The following is a 23,015-nucleotide window of genomic DNA, read 5'->3' as shown; positions in this document are numbered from 1 at the left end:
CAGGTGGATGCCCGAAGGAGGCTGTGACCCCGTGGGGGACCCACGCTGGAGCAGGCTCCTGGCAGGACCTGTGGCCCCATGGAGAGAGGAGCCCACGCTGGAGCAGGTTTGCTGGCAGGACTCGTGACCCCGTGGGGGACCCACGCTGGAGCAGGCTCCTGGCAGGACCTGTGGCCCCATGGAGAGAGGAGCCCACGGTGGAGCAGGTTTGCTGGCAGGACTCGACCCCGTGGGGGACCCATGCTGGAGCAGTCTGTTCCTGAAGGACTGCACCCCATGGAAGGGACCCACACTGGAGCAGTTTGTGAAGAACTGCAGCCTGTGGGAAGGACCCATGTTGGAGAAGTTCGTGGAGGACTGTCTCCCGTGGGAGGGAAGGACCCACGCTGGAGCAGGGGAAGAGTGTGAGGAGTCCTCCCCCTGAGGAGGAAGGAGCAGCAGAGACAACGTGTGAAGAACTGACTGTAACCCCCATTCCCTGTACCCCCATGACACTGGCAGGGAGGAGGTAGAGAAATCAGGAGTGAGGTTGAGCCCGGGAAGAAGGGAGGGGTGGGGGATGGTGTTTTAAGATTTAGTTTTTTATTTCTCATTATCCTACTCTGATTTGATTGGTAATAAATCAAACTAATTTCCCCAAGTCAAGTCTGTTTTGCCCGTGACGGTAATTGGTGAGTGATCTCTCCCTGTCCTTATCTCGACCCACGAGCCTTTCGTTATATTTTCTCTCCCCTGTCCAGCTGAGGGGGGGAGTCATAGTGCAGCTTCGGTGGGCACCTGGTGTCCAGCCCGGGTCAACCCACCACAAATGTACGCTGACATCATAATTTAGTCTCTCCTTTTTCACAGCAGGCTAGGGTTGTCTGGAACACCACATGCGTTTCCACTGCAGACTTGAAGACAAAGGTGACTGAAACAGGGAAGGGAAAATACAAAGGCACACCGGAGAAAACTCTTAAGTTAGATAGTTTTTACATCAAGGATGTCTTTCTGGATATTCCTTGTATTTTAAAGAGGAGGGTTCTTTTGTGTATAGGTGCAAATCCACCCTGGCACCTAAGCCCCACGCAACAGCGTATTCCCCACTAAAGGCGCTGTCATTCCAGCCGCAGCTGTGCAACTCAGCCTGGAGGCGGCCGATGGTGTCCACACACACGCGGCTGTGTGCCTGTACATCTCTGCCTATCTACATGTACGTGTATAGAGCGGCCATGCACAGGCAGCTTACGTGAGGCAGTCGTGCATTATTTATAGCCCTTGCCTCTCATCGCCTCTCTTCCTCTACCTGCCCAGTTGAACCGAGCACCAAAGCAGGAAACAATCGTCGCATGAAGCTGTCGACACACTTCCTGCTCTTCTAAAGCTGAGAGGGGAGAAGTTCTGCAGGGTCAGATAACCCGTCTCGGCATGCCCAGTGATGCACGCTATTTCCAAGAAGATAAAATTCTGTACTACGTCCCTGCTTAAGCTCTGCAATACTGAATTTCTGAGGCAGACGTTGACATCCCATTTTAATCGCGTGCCTTGGAACATGGAGGACTGATAACCTTTTTTACTACAGCCAAACCATCCATGTCATGAATTGTCCAGTAGTCAACACTTACACAGCAATTTCACAGGTTGAAAAACGTTAAACTAAGTTTAGCTGCTAGAAGTGTCAAACAGCAGGAGCTCGCCACCACACCCCAAAAACAAACCTCATGACAGCAAGTTCCACCACTCAGTAACACCTTATACATAAAACTTCCCTCTTCTGCTACATTAAGGGTGTAGCTTTTTAGGTTTTGGAAGTGGCAAACAAGGAAAGCCCTCATCATGTCCTCTTCACTGTTAACCGCGCATTCTTTGCCTGTCCTTCTGCATTTGACGTTCAAGTGGCAGATCAGAATTGCTCTGCAAATAATTGCGCGGGTTCCAGAACCGTCATGCCAACTTTATGCCGACAAAAGTCTTTAAAGCCATGACGATGTCCCTTTCTTTCCCCTCCGCTCCCCCTCCCAGTTGCATAAGCTTATTTTTCAACTTTTGGCAACAGAACGAACATATTAGATCATAAAGGACCAAATTTGTTTTTGTTGTTTTCCTTTCAAGCTTCCTTAATTAGGACTCCAGTATTTGGGAAGTAAAAGGAAAGAAATGCGCTGTGGTATAGAACTATCAATATTAACGAACAAGCCACATTTCCAGCTTTTAAAAATATTCTGTTTGAGGCTAAATCAGCATATCTAAAAGTGACCTATTTGGAGTAAGTATGTCACCAAGTTCGATATTTAGGTCAGTATTTGTGCAATAATTCCAGTCTGTCCTGAAAGCGGCAGTTCTGTTCACTTCAGGACACACACATGCAGGAAAACCAATCCTAACACCTATTCTCAAACCCCTTCCAAAAATTTACTGGGGCAGAGCACAAGAGCTGTCTTGGCAAGATAGATTTCACTGTTAGAATCAATCAGATTATACAAGAGCGATGCTCATTTTTAATTAAATTGAGCCCAAGTCTCTGCAAACACGAATTCAAAACTTCTCTAGCATATATACATTTATTGCAGGAGTGATGCGTTAGGATTTGTCTCCTTCTGGAACACCACTAAAAAGTCAACATTGCCAGTATTCTGTGGGGAGAAAGACTGCAGAGCAAGCATTCTTTGCAAAGTCTCCTTTCAAGATTAAGCTTGTTATTTAAAAGTTAAAATAACATCATCTTCTAGCTCTTTTGAAGTATACAGAAGACAGACATGAAATTTTTTTTCATAGTTAAAAACTGAATTGAGCAATTTTAATGAAATATTTTACCAGGGATCTCCTTCTGCATTAAAATTTATAATTAAAGTTTTCATTACACTTGTAAGTATCAGAAGCCTCAGTTTTCAGCAGCAGCAGTTTTCATCAGGAGCATGGACTGCAGAAAAACTACCACTGAACACAAGTTAATACGAATGTCAGTTTCAAAACAAATGCCATTAAATAACATCTATATTTAAATTAGTCTTAAATACTATTCATAATAATTCACAAACTATATACACCACCATGATTAAAGACAAATATATAAGCACCGTGTGACCTAGCCCATAACAAGCAACTAGAAGCTCAAAGTTAGAGCCATAACATCTCCCTTCCTAAATTTGCTTGCCTTTAGACGTACGATGCTTTACACGGTATTGTCTTGGTTAACAAGAATATTTCAACTTCTTTGAACTTGAGTAGCTTCCAAACACCCGAGGCAGAGTACCTCATATAAATGTTGGGGTTTTTTCCTGCGTGAGAACACTAGCTTGCCTGAACTACACAGCTGAGGATGAAACTTTTTCTCATTTATTTGTACATGTAAATCAGGAACGATGCACCTTACAATTAAGAACTTGGACACGAACAGCATCAGCTGGAGGAAATTTGAGTTACTTTTGCAGCATTACTAGTTTCTCTGTTTCTGTTCTTCAGAAACAGTGTTACTGCACAGTACTTCCCACACAACTGCCTTGCATACAATCATGCTTGTCTCTGTTTTTCAGTCTAAGGATAGAAAACCCAAACATTAAAAAACCAACTTGAAGTGGCAAAGTACTGTTTCAAAATCCACGAATCCAGAGCGCCGAGTCTCAGTTTTTGGGGTTGGGGAGACGGGGAAAACGAAGCCTCATTTTTTAACTCGAAGCATGTTTTACCAACAAAAAATAGCATAGCGAGTTTCTTCAGTTCTGACAGTCTGAAAAGACACTTGAAACTACGTGTTTTCTTTTTACTCTTACATAAGAGAGATGGGAGGGTACCACGAGTGCATGGGGATATGTTCTCATGCTGGCTATCGTCCCAACGCTGTTAGTCATTTGGGTGAACCAGAGAGAAAGAGAGAAGCACAGCATGGCACTGAACAAGCTTACGCTGCCAGTAATTCTGAGGGGCTTTCTGGCCATTTATCTCTACTTCTGAAGTTCATTGTTTTCCACTGTTTTTCTCACTCATTAGATTTGCCTTTCATTTATCTGATGTCAAAGCCTCTGGAGATGAAAGGGCACTACTCTCCCAGAGAGAGCCACAAAGCGGCAAGAACTCAAAACCCTGACAGACCGTGCCTCGCCGTCTCATAAAACGTGCCTTGGGGATTTTTACCTTGAGGCTTAACAGACCTGAGCAGAGATACCAGAACAGCGTCTTGAAAAAGAATTTTAAAACTTACTAGAAAAAAAAACTAAAGGACATTTTAAATGATGCATGTGTTGGGAGGTGCAATAGTTACTGCTCAAAGAAAGTTTGACATAATAATCAAACCTCTTAAAAAAGCCCACAACCCAGGCTGTACCACTGGCAATAGGCTGGACAATACATTATTGGAATCTAAAAAGACAGAACAGAGCTAGTGTGCCATAAATATCTCTCAGTGGTACTACATAAAACCAAGTTGCTTTAACGTAGCAAAGAGCACCAGCAGACAGCTCTATGAAGTCTCAAACTAACGACAGTTTAGGCCCAACTAGAAAACCAAAGAGAGAGTGCTGACAGCACAGCAAAAAACTCGCATGTCAAAAATAAAAAAAATCAGTGGTTCAAGATACATAAATTACTTCAGAGAGGATTTATCAAAAAAAGTGGCAGGGATTAAGACATAAAACAGGTAATTGCAAGAACAACCTTTCAACGACACACAGTGGAACTGAAGAGTCAAACAAAATAATGCAGGACCTAAACTCCCGTAATAAATTGTGCTCTAAGCACAGTATAAAATTTAGTTTACAAAGGCTTTAGTTAATACTTTTTGTTACTGACATAAAATGATTGCTTATTAAAAAAAAACAAAAAATCAAAAACTAAACTGAGATTCAGCAACATTTCCAAGCAAGAAAAAAATTCCTTAATTCTAGCAATTTAATCTTTACGCTCTGTGTAGGAACGAATTAAAAAAAATCCGACACTATTTTATGTTTTATTAACACTGAAAGAAAGCTTTTTAAACTGAAATTTTGACCGTTATATTTGTCATCCTTTTTGTTCTAATGATCTCACTCCATCCATCCAGCTGGATCATGATGAGAAAAGGGAGAAAGTCCAGCACAGCACTTCGCTTACACAACCATAGTAGAAAGAAGTCTCAGTATAAATGCAGAAAAATTCACCTCCCTATTGTTACCAAGAGCTCCCAAATGGAGTTTTTTTGTGCACCACTAACAGCAGCAGCAGCAGTTCGTGATAATGAACCCAGAAGAATGACTATGTCACTGCATGGAGAACACAGAACTGGGGGAAACACTACAAACATCCCATTCAGGCAGGAATTAGCATTCTTCTCACCTTTGATGCTTGTCGAAGCCATCGCAAATACTCAGTGAAGTTATCGAAACAAATGTAGTAGGTCTGGCTTTGAGGTCCAGAGGAGCTAAACGCTAAACAGTGCTGGTGCTTCTTCACTTCTTCCACCTACAGTAGAGACACAAAACTGTTAGTAAACAAGAGTCAAAAGCCTCTTTGCAGAACTCCTCAGGGCAAAGTTAAAGTGTGCCCAAGAGGAGCTCTTCAAGTAGAGTTGGACTAACCCTCTCAAGCCCTCAAGCTGGATCTTGGCTGTCAAATATTAATGAAATCTACGCAAGCAAGGAATGAGAACAGAAGGACGAAGGAACCAAAGGAAAGACACACCAAAAACATCAACATTTTAAGAGAGACTGAGCACCATAAAAGGTTTCCTAGTGAAATCTTTAAGGTTTAAGGCTGTCTTTACACAGCCTAAAGAAGTACAATTTATATTCCTGGTTATTAAAAACAGGCTTAACAAAATGCTTCTCTTACAGCCCAATTAAATTCCTTGGCATTTCTCAACTTGCTAAAAAACACCCAGAATACATCATTCTGCTACCATACACGAGAAGTCCCACACAACTTATGGTCTCAATGTCTCAGCACCGCATTCTGGAAAGCCTTTGCAAACCAGGAAGTGCAGAGTATTTATGGGGTTGAGGAAGAATATTTTTTGAGCGATAATTTAAAAAACACTTAGTTCTGTGCCAAGCACCCTCCTCCCAGGCTTTGTCAGCAGAAGCCCTCAGTACGTTTTTTCTCAGCTTGGTTCTCCTTTCCTTTTAAAATTTGTTGTCAACTTTCTGCTTAACACAGTTTTACATTACACTAGGCATTTCTGTGCAAAAACAACTTAGAAATTCCATGTTAAGCAATTAAAAAAAAGGTACACTATCTCTTCTCTTTTTAAATTGGAAAAAAAACAAAATCTTTTTCATCTCAAAGAGAAGGCTGATGGGGACCTGAATCCTGTCCTCTCCAGTGTGCTACAGCCAGGAGTACAATTCACTGTCAGTGAATTGACAGTGCTGCTAGAAGAGGAAAATGTCTCTACTTCAGTACCTCCAGGTAAGAGTTGAAGAATCATGTAAGGAGATAGGAAAAACAGCTCCTAGAAGAAAGGATTACTTTCCACATTGCTAGTATAGAAGATTAATGAATCAACTTTAGTCTGCATATGTAACATATTGAAGCTTTTTTCTCTCCCAATGACTATTAGGAATCAAACTTATCAGTATGCAAGGTAAAAGAGCATTACTTCAGATGTAAATTAATCCTCGAGCTAATGATTCTTTTCCCATTACCTTGGCTAATCAAGCCAATAATAGTGTTCTGAAACACTATTTAGGCTGAAATAGTAATGTTGTAATTTTACTGTCTTCACTAAAGTTTCACAGAATCACAGAATGATTGAGATGGGAAGGGATCTCTGGAGGTTATCTTGGCCAAACCCCCTACTCAAGCAGGGCCATCTACAGCTGTTTGACCAGGACCGTGTCCAAATGGCTTTTGAGTATCTCCAAGGAGGGAGACTCCACAACCTCTCTGGGCAACCTGTGCCAGTGCTCAGTCACCCTCACAGTGAAAAAAAAGTTCTCCTTGTGTTCAGACTGGACCTCCTGTGTTTCAGACATAATCAATCAGAAAAAAGTCCAGTTTCAGCGTTTCACAAGTAAAAATGTTTGTTGCTGTTAGCTTGTGTTAGACTACGACTCATACAATGCTGAACACACAAAAAAATGTTGAAAATAAGCCCATGCCTTTATTGGTTAGTTTTCAGATCTTAGAGTAACCCAGCATGGATAAAAACTGGATGAAGAGGCACGGTACGGATCATACACAATACAGGTGCATGTATCCTTTGGCTGTGTACTATTGCACATATAAAACATTTAACATTGCACACATGGAAAGGAAACAATGTGTTTCCCTTGCTCTTCTTCAGCATCTTAATCCACACATTGTAAATTGTTAAATATGACTCTGACCATAATCAAAAGTCATTTATATACTTTGATAACCCCATTTACAGAAACAAGCTTTTGAGGGGCTAAGAATCATCATAATTGAATGCAATCTTCTCTGTGTAAAGAAATAGGGGTTAAGCAAGCAAATACATAAAAAAAAATAATCTTACTTTTCCACCAATTAAAGGGAGGACATGCATCTTTCCAGTCTGGCTTTCTTTTACTGATGAGACAATTAGGCATGTTCCACAAAGGATAGCTTGGCGTCTTGACCATCTGTTGACTGGCAAATGTATTTTCCCTTTTCGAACATTGTACATTCCTGAGAGCTGAATCCGTTCGGAGCTGCCAATGCTGTGGGGCTTTCCTGAAATAGAAACAAAAGCATCCACTTAATCACGGAAAATCTTTGCCTCTTTCACTCAAGTCATCCTGAGACTTTATCAGCAAGTTTTCAAGCCACAGACTGCAGCGCAACAAATGAGACTCAGCTTCAAAACCATGCAAGCAGGTAACTTAGTATCAGCTTCAGTATAGGCTCCTTTCATAGGTAGAAGTATATGACAGGTTGGTATCATGGAGAGCAAGCCACAGTCTTGCAGTACATGAAATAATCTGCAATAGTCACAGAAGTACCAATTAATGGTACCAGTCTTCTCTGTGGGACCTGGAAATCAAATGTTCATCCTCAACAGTAATTAATTGGTTACAGTTGAGTTCACGTTGACTGTCTGGTAACTGCACAAGGGGGTGATGTACTGCACGCTGAACCGCACCTTTGCTCTTTCATGTCTCTTCTGTGCATCCTTAAGGTCGTGGTTTGAATCGCTTCGATAGGTTCCCAAAGAATACAGTCCCTACTCTCTCCAGCCCACCCTGTTCAGACCAAACCCCACAGTACACTCAGCCACAATGTAAACCGATGCAACCCAGATGAAACCCCTCAAAGACCCTGCTTCAGTCTGAGTAGAGCCCTGGAAAGAGTGAAGTTCTTTTGTCTGTATTGCAATGAATTCGCAATTTATAATAATTCAGATTATTAGCAAGACTACCAATTAGACCAAATCTGTTAAATGACTTTAAATGGCTCAGAGTCTACTAATCTAATCTATTAATAAGATTCTACTCTATAGAAACCATCATTAACAATGGCAAAGACAAGCATGTCTCATCTCTGCTCTTACAGGACCAGGTTTTTTAGGGGATACAGGGGAAGAAGCACAATTTGGTCATTCTAATCTGAAGTATTTATCCACATAAAGTTACCCTATCAAATCTTAAACATCCCAGCCCAGATCCGAGTCATTCAAATATACTAAGTCTTCTGCAAACAGAGACAAGACATAATCACATTCAAGTTAAACCAGTTGAAATTTCTGGAAGAATGCCAGTGCTGGTGAAACTTTGGAAGAGAGCTCCCCTGGATAAACGAACCAAAGGCTACATTAATTCCAAGTAGCTTCCCCACCATGATAAAAGATGCATCACTCATTTTCCTACACTAATCTTTACCAAAATTCTTAAAAATCAAGGAACTAATAACCAGTTAGGACTCCAAAAAGCAGAGAGTTGATCCTGTATAACCCCTATATTTCAGACCAGTGCCATTAAACTGTGGCAGTGACAAGTGCTGCACACTATTACTCCAACTTGCATGACAGCTCATTTGTTTCAATGGGTCTGCTCTTGCCTTCAAATTATCTATGGGAAGATGGAACTCACCTACCACATGGCCTACCCACTGCCTTTCTCTCACCCCCGCCTACCCTGTGCCAATTCTTGCCCTTATCTTTAAAAGCAGCCTTCTTGAATCTTCCTGCCAGATTAATGAGCCACGAATTGGCATAGTTACCCTCAAGCCTTGCTCTGCTCTAATAAACACTAGCATTTAGGCTACCGATGCCTGCCAGTTTGGATCTGCAGGAACATCACTTTTAGCTTGAAGCTAAAAGACTGAAACTTTAATGCCCACAGGGTATCGCATCTAATACAAAAATAGGTGCCCCAAGAAAGCAGTAATTTTACTGCCAAGCAAATCGAAATCCAACAACAGAAGGTGTGCATAAACACTTTGCCCAACAGAATACAGGGGAACCGGGGACACCCATTCTACACAGAGCTACAGAAAGACTGATAGGGAATACAAGTGAGTAAAATAGAGCAACTCAGCCTTAATTAAACACAAAAGCTGAATCAAACTTTACATTCAGAATATGAAAAATGTGGTTGCTAAAGTAACTGATAATTTACTTAGCTTGTGCAGGACGATGGACTCCATGCCACAAAGTATTGATTAAAGAATTAACCAGACACAGAAACAATGAAATCTCTGTAATGGGAATAACAAGTGCCTGGTAAGTATTAATAGCACGGTTGTATAAGGAATAGTTGTCATGGGTGTGGGCAGTTCACCTCAAAAATGATGCTTTATGGTCATCTTCCGGGGCCTGTTTCTGGCTGTATGCTCTCTAACTTCACTGGAAAAGCACAACCCACTGCTGATTGAACCCCTTAGGATTTCAAAGCACAACCTCAATCCCTTGGGAAGCCAAGCTCATTTAGCATTTTAATATAGTCGAATGCAACTTTACCCATCCAGGAACAAAGGGCATAATTCACACTTAATATGGGCAGACTTGTGTCCTGGAAAACACAAAATCTCAGAAGTTCTTCAGGATTATGGTGGGTAACAAAGAGGACAAGCTCCCGCTACAGTGCCGCAGCCAAGAGGCTCGGCAGCCAACACGACAGCATTCAGGAGCAATCGAGAAGTAACGTTACCCTGTCTACTCTAGTGATAAAACGACTACCACATTGGGTGCCCACACTTCACAAAGGGTGCTGAAAAATTAGTCTTCAGAAAAGTTACAGGGGAAAAAAAAAACAACACAGAAGCCTGAGAAACCCGCTTCCTAGGACCAGACTCTCTTGGACTAGCTACATGAAGTTAGGCATAGCTGAACATTCCTGAGTAAAACTACTCAGAAGTCTGTAAAAGGCAGTTCTTTAAATTTCATATAAGTTCACAGAGGTTGTAAGTCGCAAGCCACAGTAACAATTAGTATAATCAGTAAATGTTTATTAGAAAAGCCAGAACAGAGCTATCATTAGAAGTATTCATGCAAAGTATGAACTGTACTTTCTCTCAAACTTTGGATTTGATGGGAAAATTACCAGGGTAAGAATCTTTAGTTACAGATATAGATATAACTAAACATATGTATATAAAAACTAAATTTTTATATATAAACAACAGCCCCTTCAAACTCTAAGAATTTAAGGTGCTTCTTCCCAGCTTCTTCCCTTGCTACGTGAAAGATTCCTGATGAGAACATACAGAAATAAAACACTGGGCCTATTTCATTAAAGCAAATGGTTTCTCTCTTCCTGTTCTTGTCTACTTCACTACATAACCAACCATCTGGTTGGACCAGATGATCTTTCGAGGTCCCTTCCAACCTGGGCTCTTCCACAAGCCTATGACTCTGTAACTTGAAAAACCCATGTTTAATATTGGATCACATGTTGTTGCCTGAGACGCAATCTGCTCACATATCATTCAGTTTTCTTCCTGCCAAAGGTTTGTAATCATTGAGATTTGATAGTATCACGGTGTTCTATTATCATGCAACCGGAGGGAAAAAAAAAAGTCAAAAGCCGCTGGCTCATTTTGATTTTAAGTAGAGGTTATTCAAGGACATACCAACTAGTCGTGGAATCAGATCCCTAAATCCACAGAAGTTTTGCAGGTAACTGTGAGCAAAAGCTGTTTGACAAGAAGCAGCCTTGCCTACTGAAAGATACGTTTGGACAGACTACAGCTTTAAAGAGCTCAGATATTTGCTGCCAGGAGAGCATAAAAGCAGGAAAAGTTTAAATGACAGTGAGCTCTGCCACAACAGAAGCGGGATGGGACTTGGAAACAGTGCGAAGCGATGGCAGCACTGGCTGCTCCTCACTTCAGGGAGGAGGGCAGCAGGTAGCAGAGTCTCACGCCGCCCCCGGCCCAGCTCCTGCAGGAGGGCTCGTCCCTGACATACTGGGGAGCAGAGGACAAGGAAAGGGCTCAGAAGCGTACCTGCCTTTTCTATGGCCTGGAAAATAATAAAACCAGAAGGCAAATGACCTTTTCTTCCAAGTTTACAGGAGAGATGGAGCAATCTGGACTTCACCAGAATGCCTTTAGGCTAAGGATCAAAGACCACAAATTATGGCATAACCACAGCATCACCACCAAAAATCATTTGGTTCTGAGGCAACCTACCAGTGCAAGCACCATTTTCAGTAAAAGCATCAGCAGTTCTGAAATGACCTTCCTCAATCTGTCTCACAGACCTCCCATTCCAGATTCAGAAGACAGCACAAGATTCATATTCAGATTTTTCTTCAATTTTAACTATACCCAAAGGGAGCAGATGAGTTTGTACAGGGGTCTGCGATATTATACTGAAGCCGACAGTCGTGCAGATAAAATGGTAACGACGATCCTTTGTGACTTGAAATACAAATTTGAATCCTGCCAAAAACTTATAAGATAATTATTGTTACCTCAATCAAAGTGGAGGCAAATATGCCAGAACATCTAGAAGAGTCGCATACCAGAAAATGTTTTTCAAATGCTAAGCCCAACCAGAGCAGTTTGAGTATTTTAGCAAGAAACCATGAAAAGATTATTTTTCGTTTCTGTCAGGACTCCAAGACTACAGCAACTCCTAAGCCACCCCCACAACAGGACTTTTGTTCTGCGCGAGGCATTAGAGGAGATGCCTCAAGGAATTATGAGCAGACCACTCATTTGGCTATCTTGACATTTATGGTTGAATTCCTCTCAGTTTTAGCTTGTCCCAAGTCCTGGAGGGAAAGTAGTGGTATTTAGAACAAGGACAGAGAAAAGCAGGGAATTTGACTGAAATGGTGGGACTGTTGTTGGAACCATGAACCCCACCTTACTTCACAGGAAGCACGGTTGGGACACCAGCGATCTTTCCGTGATGTTAAAGAACTAAGACCTCACCACGAGCAGCCCGAGGAAGCTCTGGGTACGCAACAGACTGACATCCCGCCTAGTGCAAAGACTTCAAACCTTATTAAATAAATACCCACAGCCACTTGCTTTGGATTCTGGAGTAAAGCTCTTTATCCCAACGATGGAAGGCATATGGAATACATTACCATCAGAAGTTATAAAATACCAGCTCATTATGGGACATAAAAGTACTTGGGAAAAAACCTCTCTGCAGCTATATGGCTGATTAAGTTGCAAGTACTTATTATTCCCCCCTGTTTGAAAAGTACAGCCAATAAAGCGTGCCTCCAAAGAACTATTTAAGACATTATCAAAATAAGAGCAGGGAAAAGTGTTGACATAAGAAACGCGTTCACTTCTGTGCAGTGGGTCTTATTTTTATTACTAATATTGGTCTGACAGAATGAAAACTAAAAATTCTCCGAGACCTGCATGGCGCAGCCAGCCCGGCCAGCTGGAGAGACTGCCCGCCCTGAGCCACCTTGGGTATTCACCAGTGGTAAGAGCGGCTTAGTTATTCAGTAGGAATAACGTCTAAGTTTGAGGCTTTTCAGAAGTGGCTGAATGACTCCGAGTGCCTAATTTAGGGATGTCCTTTTCCTGCTACAGCTGGGCCAGCTACAGAGGTCGTCGTCCTCATCTGCACACTGCTGGGCCCCTGGCCCGAGGCCAGCATTGCATCAACCCTACTGCACCCGCTGCTCCTCCTCAGCTGTCCCGCGCCCCTTCAGACAAAACAGGCTGCTTCAATTTCTTGCGTCTCTTTTTGACCGAGAGGCCTTAGGGACAGCTCACGGCGAGTAGTTCAGCATGGAGAGCAGAGGAATGGGACGACGGGACCAGAGCTGTAACACGGTGGCTGCTGCTGGAGAGGATATGTAATTAAACCCACCCACGGCTTTCAGCAAGCCATTTCAGAAATAAGATATTTCACACGCCAACACTCTGTGAACATCAAGTCTTGTATGCATGGGAGAAAAAGAAAACCTCAAAAACCACCGGTCAGTTTTGAAGACTTCGGTCTGGACCCACTAAGGAGAGCTGGACTATTTCCCAGTTGACCAGGTGAAATCAGCGGGGTGGGTGGCAGCCTCTTAGTGCACACCTGGAGCACCGTCCCCACCATCCCTCTGAACTGACATCAGGAACACCCCATGCCCGCCTTGCCTGCAAACCTGCAAATCGAGGCTCAGCACTGGTCTTGCCCAAATATAAGTGCAGAGAGGCCTCAATTAGCTCAAAACACTGAAAGCCCTTGAGTGTCTTTGCCCACCCTTCGGGAAACTGTGCCACAGTAGCTGGTGCTGAACCCTTACTGCCAGATCATTCTGAGGATTTCTACTTTTGCCCAAACCCTTTCATTAAACACAGATGCAGCTAATGCCTGCAATGTTTTTGAAGCTTCTCAGTCATTTAAGCCTGCTTCCCTTTGCATTCTTGTCAAACTAAGGACAGCGATGATGACTGCCGGCAAGGCCCAGTGCAATGAGATGTATAAAAATAAAGCAGCAAGTTGGATTAAAAAAAAAAAAAAAAAAGAGGGCAGCAAAGGAAGCAGAAAAGTAGAAGTAAAAACTCTGAAACTATTGTATTGCTCTCATTTTTATTTTAAACTTATGAAGAAAGCCTACTTACACTTATTAGAAGTGTTTTTCCTTGTGAAGGTCCACACTGTCATAATTTAAGAACAAAGGCACAGAATTAGCAGGTTTTCTATTTAACTAAGACCAAGGATTCACCTCGTAGTCTCTACCAGCAAACAACCAAGGATGCTTTTGCAAAGGTAACAGAACCAAGTGTATATATATAGCAAAATTTCACCTAGCAAACCATTCCAAAAACAGCAGTCGAATTTTTGCACTCAAAGCTATTTAGACTCTTAAAAATTCCTCTAAGATTTAACACAAGGCTGCCAATTGATTCTGTATTGCTCTGTGGAAAAGGGACTCAGTCACCATTATGCTGTTCTTATGGGCATGAAACTATTAGCATAGATTTTACTCATTATACTCCTCATTTTGCTGCACTTTGTATTAATACGGGGGCTGGGAGAAGCTCTGAAGTGGTTAAGTTTCTTTTAGGAATTAGCAGTTCAAGCTCTACTACTTGAAGGCTGTTACCTTTTCACCTGAGAAACAAAAGCAGACCACAAATATTGGATGTTACTGAACTGTGTTAACATCTTATCTTTAAAGAAATGTTCACTACCAGACAAAACTGGCAGAATAGAAGTCAGACAAGCCTTTAGTCTTTGTGAAACATATTCCTACTTTACAGGAAGATCATCCTTAAAGACAAGCATTATCGCTATATGATGTGATACAATAAAACATAGTTACTAGTTTTATAGCAATAATCCTGCCTTCCACTTATATTAAATCCTCACTGGAGGAAAGGTTTGTATGAATTTCATAATGCAGAAAACATCCCTCTCTTTTTCCCCACTGAGACAGAGTTCAATGTTTGTTCACTTGATCATTCCCTGTATCTTGTTCTCACAAGACTCCACACAGGAGCCCTAAAACCATGGTATCAACACTTAAAAAGATACTGTAGGCAAAATTTAACAAAAATTAGTTTTTTAAAAAAAGCATTTCTATCAAGTGTTACATATTTATCAGCGGAAAACGGCTGCAATAGCTTTACTGTCAAAAACTAAATATCAACCTGCATAAGCCAAAAGCTTCTGAAGAAAAACCTAACAGTGATTGAAGCAGAATTCATTTAAGAGCCATTGTTAACCAGCAAGACTTCTACAGTAGGACGACTTAATAAAGTCAACAGACTACTAAAGTAGGCTATATAGTGGTGAACAGGACACTACTTGCAATTAAACGCAAGCAAGCACAGTGGAAGTTCCTCTGGATAACTATGTAGAGGCAGCAAACCCAAAGCCTTGGAATCCAATTGTTCTGACTGTAACAAGTGCTGCAATTTATTTTGACAGGTTTAACAGTTGAGTACAGCACGTATGAGCAAAACCCCAGAAACACACACCCCCCAAACAAATGGAAAGCCCACCTGTTCTTAAACTCGTCATCCCATCTAACCCTACAGACTACTCCTGCAGATGAAACACAGGTCCTTCACGTTTAAACTCTCAGCCCTACGCATTCCCATCCACCTCACTTGTCTGCAGGAAATTCAAGCAAGTCACATGCAGGCAGGCTTGTTTATTTCAGCAAAACCATGAGGCACTCAAGGCGCCCTGAATGTCCCAACTTCTGCTTGCATTAGACATACAACGAGGTGCAGGTTGAATTCTGTTGTTATGTCCAAATACTTCATTTTGAAGAAAGCTCATAAAGGGGAGAGAGTTGCCTGCTCTTCAGCAGCAAAACTCAATACCAATTCCTTTGGGAAAGCACCATATGCCACCTCTGCAAGGAAAAATAACTGAAATATCCTGAGAAGGAGCCATCAAGAAAAAATGTCATCTTCCTCCTGTGCTTTAACAAAGTTGTAAAAAGCTGAAATATTGGTCTAGAGCCTTCCAGGAAGTACTATCTAAACCAACTTTCTCATCTTGAATTTAGGATTCATTTAAGGAAGCTACTAAAGAAGTTCTTCAGTGAGATCTTCTACCAAATATTTTTGGTCAAAGTAAATTTAAAACAGAATTAGTCTTATACTGAGAAGATTTGTGCTCGTATCTGATCACATCCCTTACATTTATTTCTTAAAGAGTACTTCAGCAACACATTTCAAATTATCCCTTATTAAGATGGCCTCAGGAAACTCAACTTTCTGAACAGTTTTACAATTGTATGCACTGATATTAAAGAGGTGAAAATTGAACAGATGGGGCCAAAAAGCTAAGCCTTACTAAGCCTTGCCAGCAGTACCATGACTTGCATAAGAGCATGTACAGCTTCTATAGGATGGGACCCAATGACTGCTCAACCGATCTTTCGCCTTTCTCCGCAACTCAGCCCCCATAAAGCACAGGTGAACAGAATGCTGGAAATGCACATTTATTTTTGTGAAGCCATGGAAAACTGAGTTCTACTTGTTATAATCTCAATGCACAATAAAGCCACAAGCCCAGTAAAATCCCTGGCATCCCAAAAGATAGTTACCCTGTCTAAAGCAATTGCTGTATTGGCAAAAGCTCTGAGCAAACCAACTGGTTTAGGCAAAGCTGGAGTCTTGATGGAATTCAAGAGCAAAATTGCACTGATGACTCCACCAAAATTAACAGTGGCTTTCAGGTTTTATCAGTGTTAGATGCTCAACGTGAAGCACAGCAATGTAAGCTCAAAATAACTACCTGAATGCACACTCCTCTGAGAGGGAACGATGACAGCCCCTGGCAGAAGTTCATCAGTATGTCTTAGTACTACGGCAGAAAGATAGAAACTCCATACCAGCAAAAGTTGAGCAAACCCCAGCACACCCCTGCACCTACTTGCCTTGCCCTGAGGAGGGAAGACGTGAGTAGTCAAACATTTAAAAAAAGCTACAGAGGAACAATGACACACTAGGTCAAGGACTTCACATATAACACAAACACCATCTTTCAATGTACTCTAGACTAAAATTCCACCAACCGCAAGATGACTAAACTATTTTTTGTGTTAAATGTATTCAGGTTCCAAGCACAATGATTTTCTCTTTGCTCTTTCATCAGAAGAAACAAGTCAGGTATTCTATAACATATCTAAAAGCATGTGGTAATCTAAACCCTCGTAAAGGTAAAGCATTTTAAGTATGACACTTCCTACAACAGACTACTGTACCAGCATTATTGTATAGACCAAAATCTAAACTCAAGCTTTATCATAGGATCCAGCTGATAAGCACTTTATGTCAAAACAATTCTGTACAGCATTGCAAGGCTATTACTAGCACATCTCAATTAGGTCTAGTTTAAAAAATCCCAGATAATTATGATATGGAACAATACTTAAAGATGTATATGCTACCTGGTCAAGTCCCTCCAAAGTTTAGCACTGTAAAAAGAAGGCCAGAATGCTGGATTTAGAATTGTCAACACCTACAATCAAAAGCCGCATCACCTAATAAATTAAAAAAAAAAAAAAGGAACTAGTAGGTAAAAATTGAGTGACTGCTTTAAGTTGCACAAAGACAGAAAAATACAAAATCCAGAAGAAACAGCACGAGCACATTAGTCAGAGAGAATTATCTGTCAGTCTTAAACACTAAACATTTCAAATTCAGCTTCATTAACATGAGATTTCCATGCTATGACTAGAAGGAATTCTGGCTGGGCGATGTCCCTATAAGCCAATCTTACTCCATCATATCATTCAGTCTGCTCATAACTTGCTAGGTAAGCTTAGTTCATACATTTTGCGTCTATACCTTGGCTGCTTTCCCCACATAACAGTAGCCCATATTTGTGCGTGCATGTGATTTTATGTAGTATGTTTATACGAACCTTTTTTTCAAATAGCTAGTCAAAGCAAGAGCCTTTTTGGTTTGCAGGTTTGAGTAAGTGGCACAGAGTACATCTTCAGCTGAAAGTGAGAGCTGCAATAAGCCAGGAGGACTCTCTTTGGTTGCCTCTGTCCCCCTCTCTCCTACAACTCTGTCGCTAGAGACTGTTCCTAACAACAACCCCAACAGCCCTTCTTTTTCACTTCTCTCTTATCAGCAGGAGCAGCTTCAAAGAATCACACAGAAGCCTGGATGATGGAAAAGGAGAGAGAGCATCAACAGCTACCCTTGGAAAGCTTCACTACCCCGGTTTCTGCCTGCTTGTAGCCGATAACCTTGTTTTGTTGCTGAAGAACATGCACCCTTTGACTCGCTCTATATCGACTTCTGTCATTCAAGATTGCTTTTTTTAAATTTACATGACAAAGGTTGGATTATGCTGACATACATTAAACTTGTATGTCAACGCATGAAAATACGCAGCAGTAAAAGGCAACCTGTATCAAAACTCTGTACTTCAGACCACATTCCTGAGAAAAAACAAAGTCAAGGGAAAGAAAGCTGATTTTATAAAATGAGAAGAAGGAAACAGTGGGGAGTGAGAGATATGTATCATGAAGAAACATGAAAGGGAACATTTTTCCAATGCCTTTCTACCTTTGGAAACAGAGGCAGAGGAGATTTATCGCATGGCCACAGATATCGGGTTTGACACCGTTTCTTCTCTTTTCTACCGCAGAGACTAGAAGTAACTGGATAGCATATGGGAATTGTCTAGGAGTGCATGTCATACGGTTTTATTACAAAGGAGAGGAAAAAAACAGAAGAGATTGGCTTTTTCCATTCCCTTTTAAAATTAAATCAACTATCACATATCTGAGTCATCCCCAAACCCATCAGTTTTCTGTCCAAAGCACTCCAAGGGTCTGCGAAAGGACAATCACAAGTGCTAGCTCATAAGGCTGACTACACTCTGAGGTTTCTTGTTTCATGCTACACATCCCTATAAGAAAAATGTTGAAAATTTCCACACCCATGGCAAGAGGAGAAAAAGCCTGTACAAAGGTCCAGTTTTACAAGTACGCAGTCTGATTTAGAGCTCCTGAAGCCTCTTTTAAGTCAGGAAATTATCCAGGAGAAATCAAAACAAGTTCGTAAATTCAGCTTTGCCAGGAAAGTGAGTGTGCTAAAAACAACCCCAGGAACTTCAAAATTCATCAGAGCACCACTTTAACTCTGGTTCATGATAATTTTAGAAAGGGATCCGCAAATACTCACCATGAGTACTTTGTACAACACTGGTAGAATCAACTTGAAGCTGGGGCTACTTGTCAAAGCTTTCTCCTCTCAGTGAAAATACCCAGAAGAGTCTGAAGTGCCTTACACACATCTGAGGACCCCATCCTGAAAGTCGAGCACCTTCTTTACTGGCATATGAATCCAAGACCTCTCAATACCAAGAGAGAAGAGCAGTCCAGCTGGACAGTGTTCAGTATAACACACAAGAAAGTCTGTTTAAGTATATTGATTGTGGTCAGACCATAATAGTATTTCATTTTTCTGCCATAGAAACGAATGCTTTCTCTACCATCGGAAAAAATATTGTGGCTATAGAGACATGGTATTTAAACTGCTTACTTTGAAAAAAGCAGAGCAACTCAAACTGTTCCACCCTCCATCCATGTCCAATACTAGCATCTAAAAACAAACAAAAAAACCCCAACAGAAACAAAACAACTCCCCTCCAATGCACATCATTTTAGAGTTCAGCACATCTTAATCTTATTAAAACTGCATTGAACCCTCCACCCTGTAATCAGGGGGAAAACCGAAAATATGCAAGATCTTATTCAAGCAGGCTCTCCATTTTGATCCACCCGCTCTAATTGACCAATTGTCTTAAGCGCCTGGGTCCTCACAAAGGAACGGATCACATTTGTTTTTCTGAAAGCCATTTCACAAGTTACCTCCACGCAGAGGAATGCAAATGGCCCGGACCTTACGACCATGTACCCTACTGGCAGAAATCTCCTCCTGTGCTATCTCACCGACTGCTTTACTAAACTGAACGGAGAGGAGGAACAAGAGAAGGTGGATCAGAATCCTCTCCTTCGCCTCCCCTTTCCAGAGACCTACTGCGTGACCGGATACAGCAATACATCCACGACACAAAGGCGTTCTTTAGAGATCGCTCCTAGAGCTGATCTCTTTAACACATGTATGAAGCTTCATTGTCAGAAAAACCACAGGAAAAGTTTGTGATGCTTTCTCATTCACAAACATTCGCAGGATTAAGTTTTAAAAGCATTTGGATAGATTTTAAAAAGAATCCTTCCCAAAATACTATCTTTTTGATTCCTCTGCCCACTCACCCTCCTTTGAGGGAGAACTGAGACTCCTGAAGAGTATTATTTTTTTTGACACGATCTATTTCTGTTCCAAGTATCTTCATCTCCACCCCAGCAAGAAAGGGAAGGAAGAGGTCAAGGATATATTATACTTGCAAGCTGTTTTTTAATCTTCTGTGAATTGCCAGCACTTTAGTTTCATTTACAGTATTGCAGAAACAAAACTTTGTTCAGTGAAATTTATTATTAGGAGCAAAACAATCATTAATTTTAATTACAACTGAACTATGCACTTTGCACAATGGAAGTGTGATGGGTACAAAATGCCAAACATTGCCAATCTCCAAACTGATATCATTCTATTATACTGCAGATCAATAGTATTCATATTGATGATTTTTTTTTTAAATGGAAGTTTCATTTACGGTATTGCCCAGTTAACTAATTTAATAGATACTCTAATTTCTAGGCATTTTAAGTAGTAGAAGATTTCTAGATAGCTAGACAGATCACATTCAGCTATGTAAAGGACAATGAGACTTAAGCTGAAACACCATAAATTATTCAATGGAATATTTTTACCAAAAATAGTAAAAGATGAAGAAAGCAATCAGATTTATTTTCTCCTATATTTCATTCATATTCTGGATATGCACAAACCTGAAAATGAAGGATACATGCTTGAAAAGACCGTCCCTTAAATCTTAAGCAGGAAGAGAACAAAATGCCTAAGATCATACATTGGCTAGCATACTAAGTGAGAAGGCATACACGAGGAGACAGCACTCTCAGAAAGGACGCTGCAAGAACAGGAATGGGACATAATTACTTTATCAGCAGCAATTTAAATTAAGCCTGTTGTTCAATGGCTGACGAAACTCATGGCACTCTGCAGGATACAGGGGACTCACATGAGTCCTCAGAGTGGGTCCATTACTCTGCACACACAAGAAACAAACCTAAATTACTGTTGGCAAACACAACTCAGGGCATTAGGCAACAGGCCAAGTTTGCCGAATCTGCCCCCCCCCCCATGCCAGTTCCCCAAAGAAAACGGGGAACAGCTGCTCCGTCAGCTATTGCTGCCCAAATAACTGAATCTGTGCTCTAACCGAGCCGGGAAGTGCTATCGTCATCGTCATACGGGGCTGCGTGCGCACGTCTGCGTGTCGCTTGTGCACGTGCGTGTGTACGGGGAGGAGGATGAGGCCCTGAAAGCAGCCTTTCTCTGGCTGGAGCACTGAGCAGGGAACCCGTCCTGCTACCACCAGCAGAGGCACCTCTCCAAGAGCTTAGGGAACCGACGATGACACAGGAAAAAGGCAACCATGGTCATCAACAACTGCTTTCAGCTTCAAGGCACACTGGCATCAGTATTTCGGTTTCGCTATCAAACCTAGATGATGAGAGGAAGGCTTATGAACAGTCATACACCAGGGGAACGTCTGCAAAGGTCTAATGGGAATTAGGGATGAGAAGGAGAATTGCCCCTTCAAGGCAGGAAAGTGAAACGTTCCCCCTGATTGCCCCGGTTTGTCTTGCTCAAAGTCCTACTCACAAATCCGAGTTTGTAGAGACCTCCCGCTGTTTTTTGAAACAAAGGAAGCCAGTGACCTGGAATGTAATTAAGGGAAAAGAACTGTGTAGTTTACCTCATCCAATTTGCATTTTGCATACTAACTTGTAGTATAAAAAGCTGTTTAGACATACTTTCTCTTGCTGCTCCACTGAACTATTGGTCATTAGAATTGTTAATATAACGTGAGAACTCATGAGGTGAGTTTAAAGACACTTAGGTTCACATTTACTTTAATTATTTGCCTTTTTCCTACAAAAGCATACAGTTGTCTTGACTGTTCATAAACAGAGAGGCTTTGAGCAACCATAGTAGCTGCAATCAAACATTTATACAACTTAGCATTTCAATAAAAATCATTCCCGCAAGTTTCTTGGCCTCTGTTCTCAGGGTCAATGAGATCTTTTTCCTATAGTCACTGTTAGTTAATACTTCTTTCCCCTCCTCCTTGAAATGTTTTTGCTATTCCTTCGCCTCAGGTTTTGTTACTCCCAGGGCAGAACTCACCGCTGTCTCCACAAGCTGACTTCAGCAGTAGTTCATGTGTTTTCCAAGGATGAAATGAACAGACCAAAGTCCTGTTAGGAACGCTTATCGCATGAACCAAGATCACAATTACTTAACACAGTAGAGATCGTTTTCCTGAAGCTACCTTAAATGTATGGCAAAACTGATACAAAGCACATTATTAGACCAATGCTCAACCAGGAACCAAGAGTGCCATATCAGTCACAGAGGCTTGACAGATTTCTAAATCTGAAGTAATCAGTTGAAGGCTTGTCATCACAAGCTTTGGAAAAAAGGTGTTCAAATTTGTAAGATACATCTGAGGAAAGCCGCCTAGCATATTCTAATACTCTGAAATACGCACAGCAAGCCAACCTGAACTTGCTATCAGTCAAAACCAGCCCCAAAAATGGGCTTTGTCTGAACTTTCGACTTGGAGATTTCAGCTCCAAGGAGGTGATGAGTTAGCAGCTGTCATTGAGGTTTTTTCTTACTGAATCATGAAGTAGAGTCCAAGGATTTCATGTAGTTTCAAAATCCTTTGACTATCTTTGAAAAATAAACTCATCAGACCACCAGAACCTGATCATTAGAGGAAACACATAAAACACACAACTTTTTTTGGATTAACTTCTTTGCTTCTTAATTGAGAAACTTGCTTCTTCAAAGTCTAAGCTGAAAGAGATATTTGTCTCATCAGGTCAATTTGAAACAGCCAAATCTACATAACTTAGTCATTTTAAAGTAAGAATGTAGACCACCTCTGAAAAAATTGTACAGGGATTAATTTTTTTTTCTAGTGGCAGTTACTTAGTAACAAACATGAAGGCGCTTTTTTCCAAGACTTTTTAAGCTAACGCGAAAAGACATTCTGAATCCACACGTGGTATTAAGTTTTCACC

General features: G+C 41.3%; 1 protein-coding gene across 1 annotated transcript in view; it reads right to left on the bottom strand.

Moving 5' to 3' along the window:
• PHLPP1 (PH domain and leucine rich repeat protein phosphatase 1) overlaps positions 1–23,015 on the bottom strand; it is a 144,188-nt gene that overhangs the window by 58,732 nt on the left and 62,441 nt on the right. Inside the window, exons 2-3 of the mRNA XM_075142541.1 lie at positions 7,427–7,623; positions 5,287–5,412 (exon numbers count right to left, since the gene is read on the bottom strand). Of these exons, the coding sequence (XP_074998642.1) occupies positions 5,287–5,412; positions 7,427–7,623 (323 nt within the window). The remainder of the gene's footprint in view (positions 1–5,286; positions 5,413–7,426; positions 7,624–23,015) is intronic.

The sequence above is a fragment of the Calonectris borealis genome, chromosome 2, assembly GCF_964195595.1.
Source record: "Calonectris borealis chromosome 2, bCalBor7.hap1.2, whole genome shotgun sequence".
NCBI lineage: Eukaryota > Metazoa > Chordata > Aves > Procellariiformes > Procellariidae > Calonectris > Calonectris borealis.
This window is presented reverse-complemented; position numbering and strand designations above follow the sequence as displayed.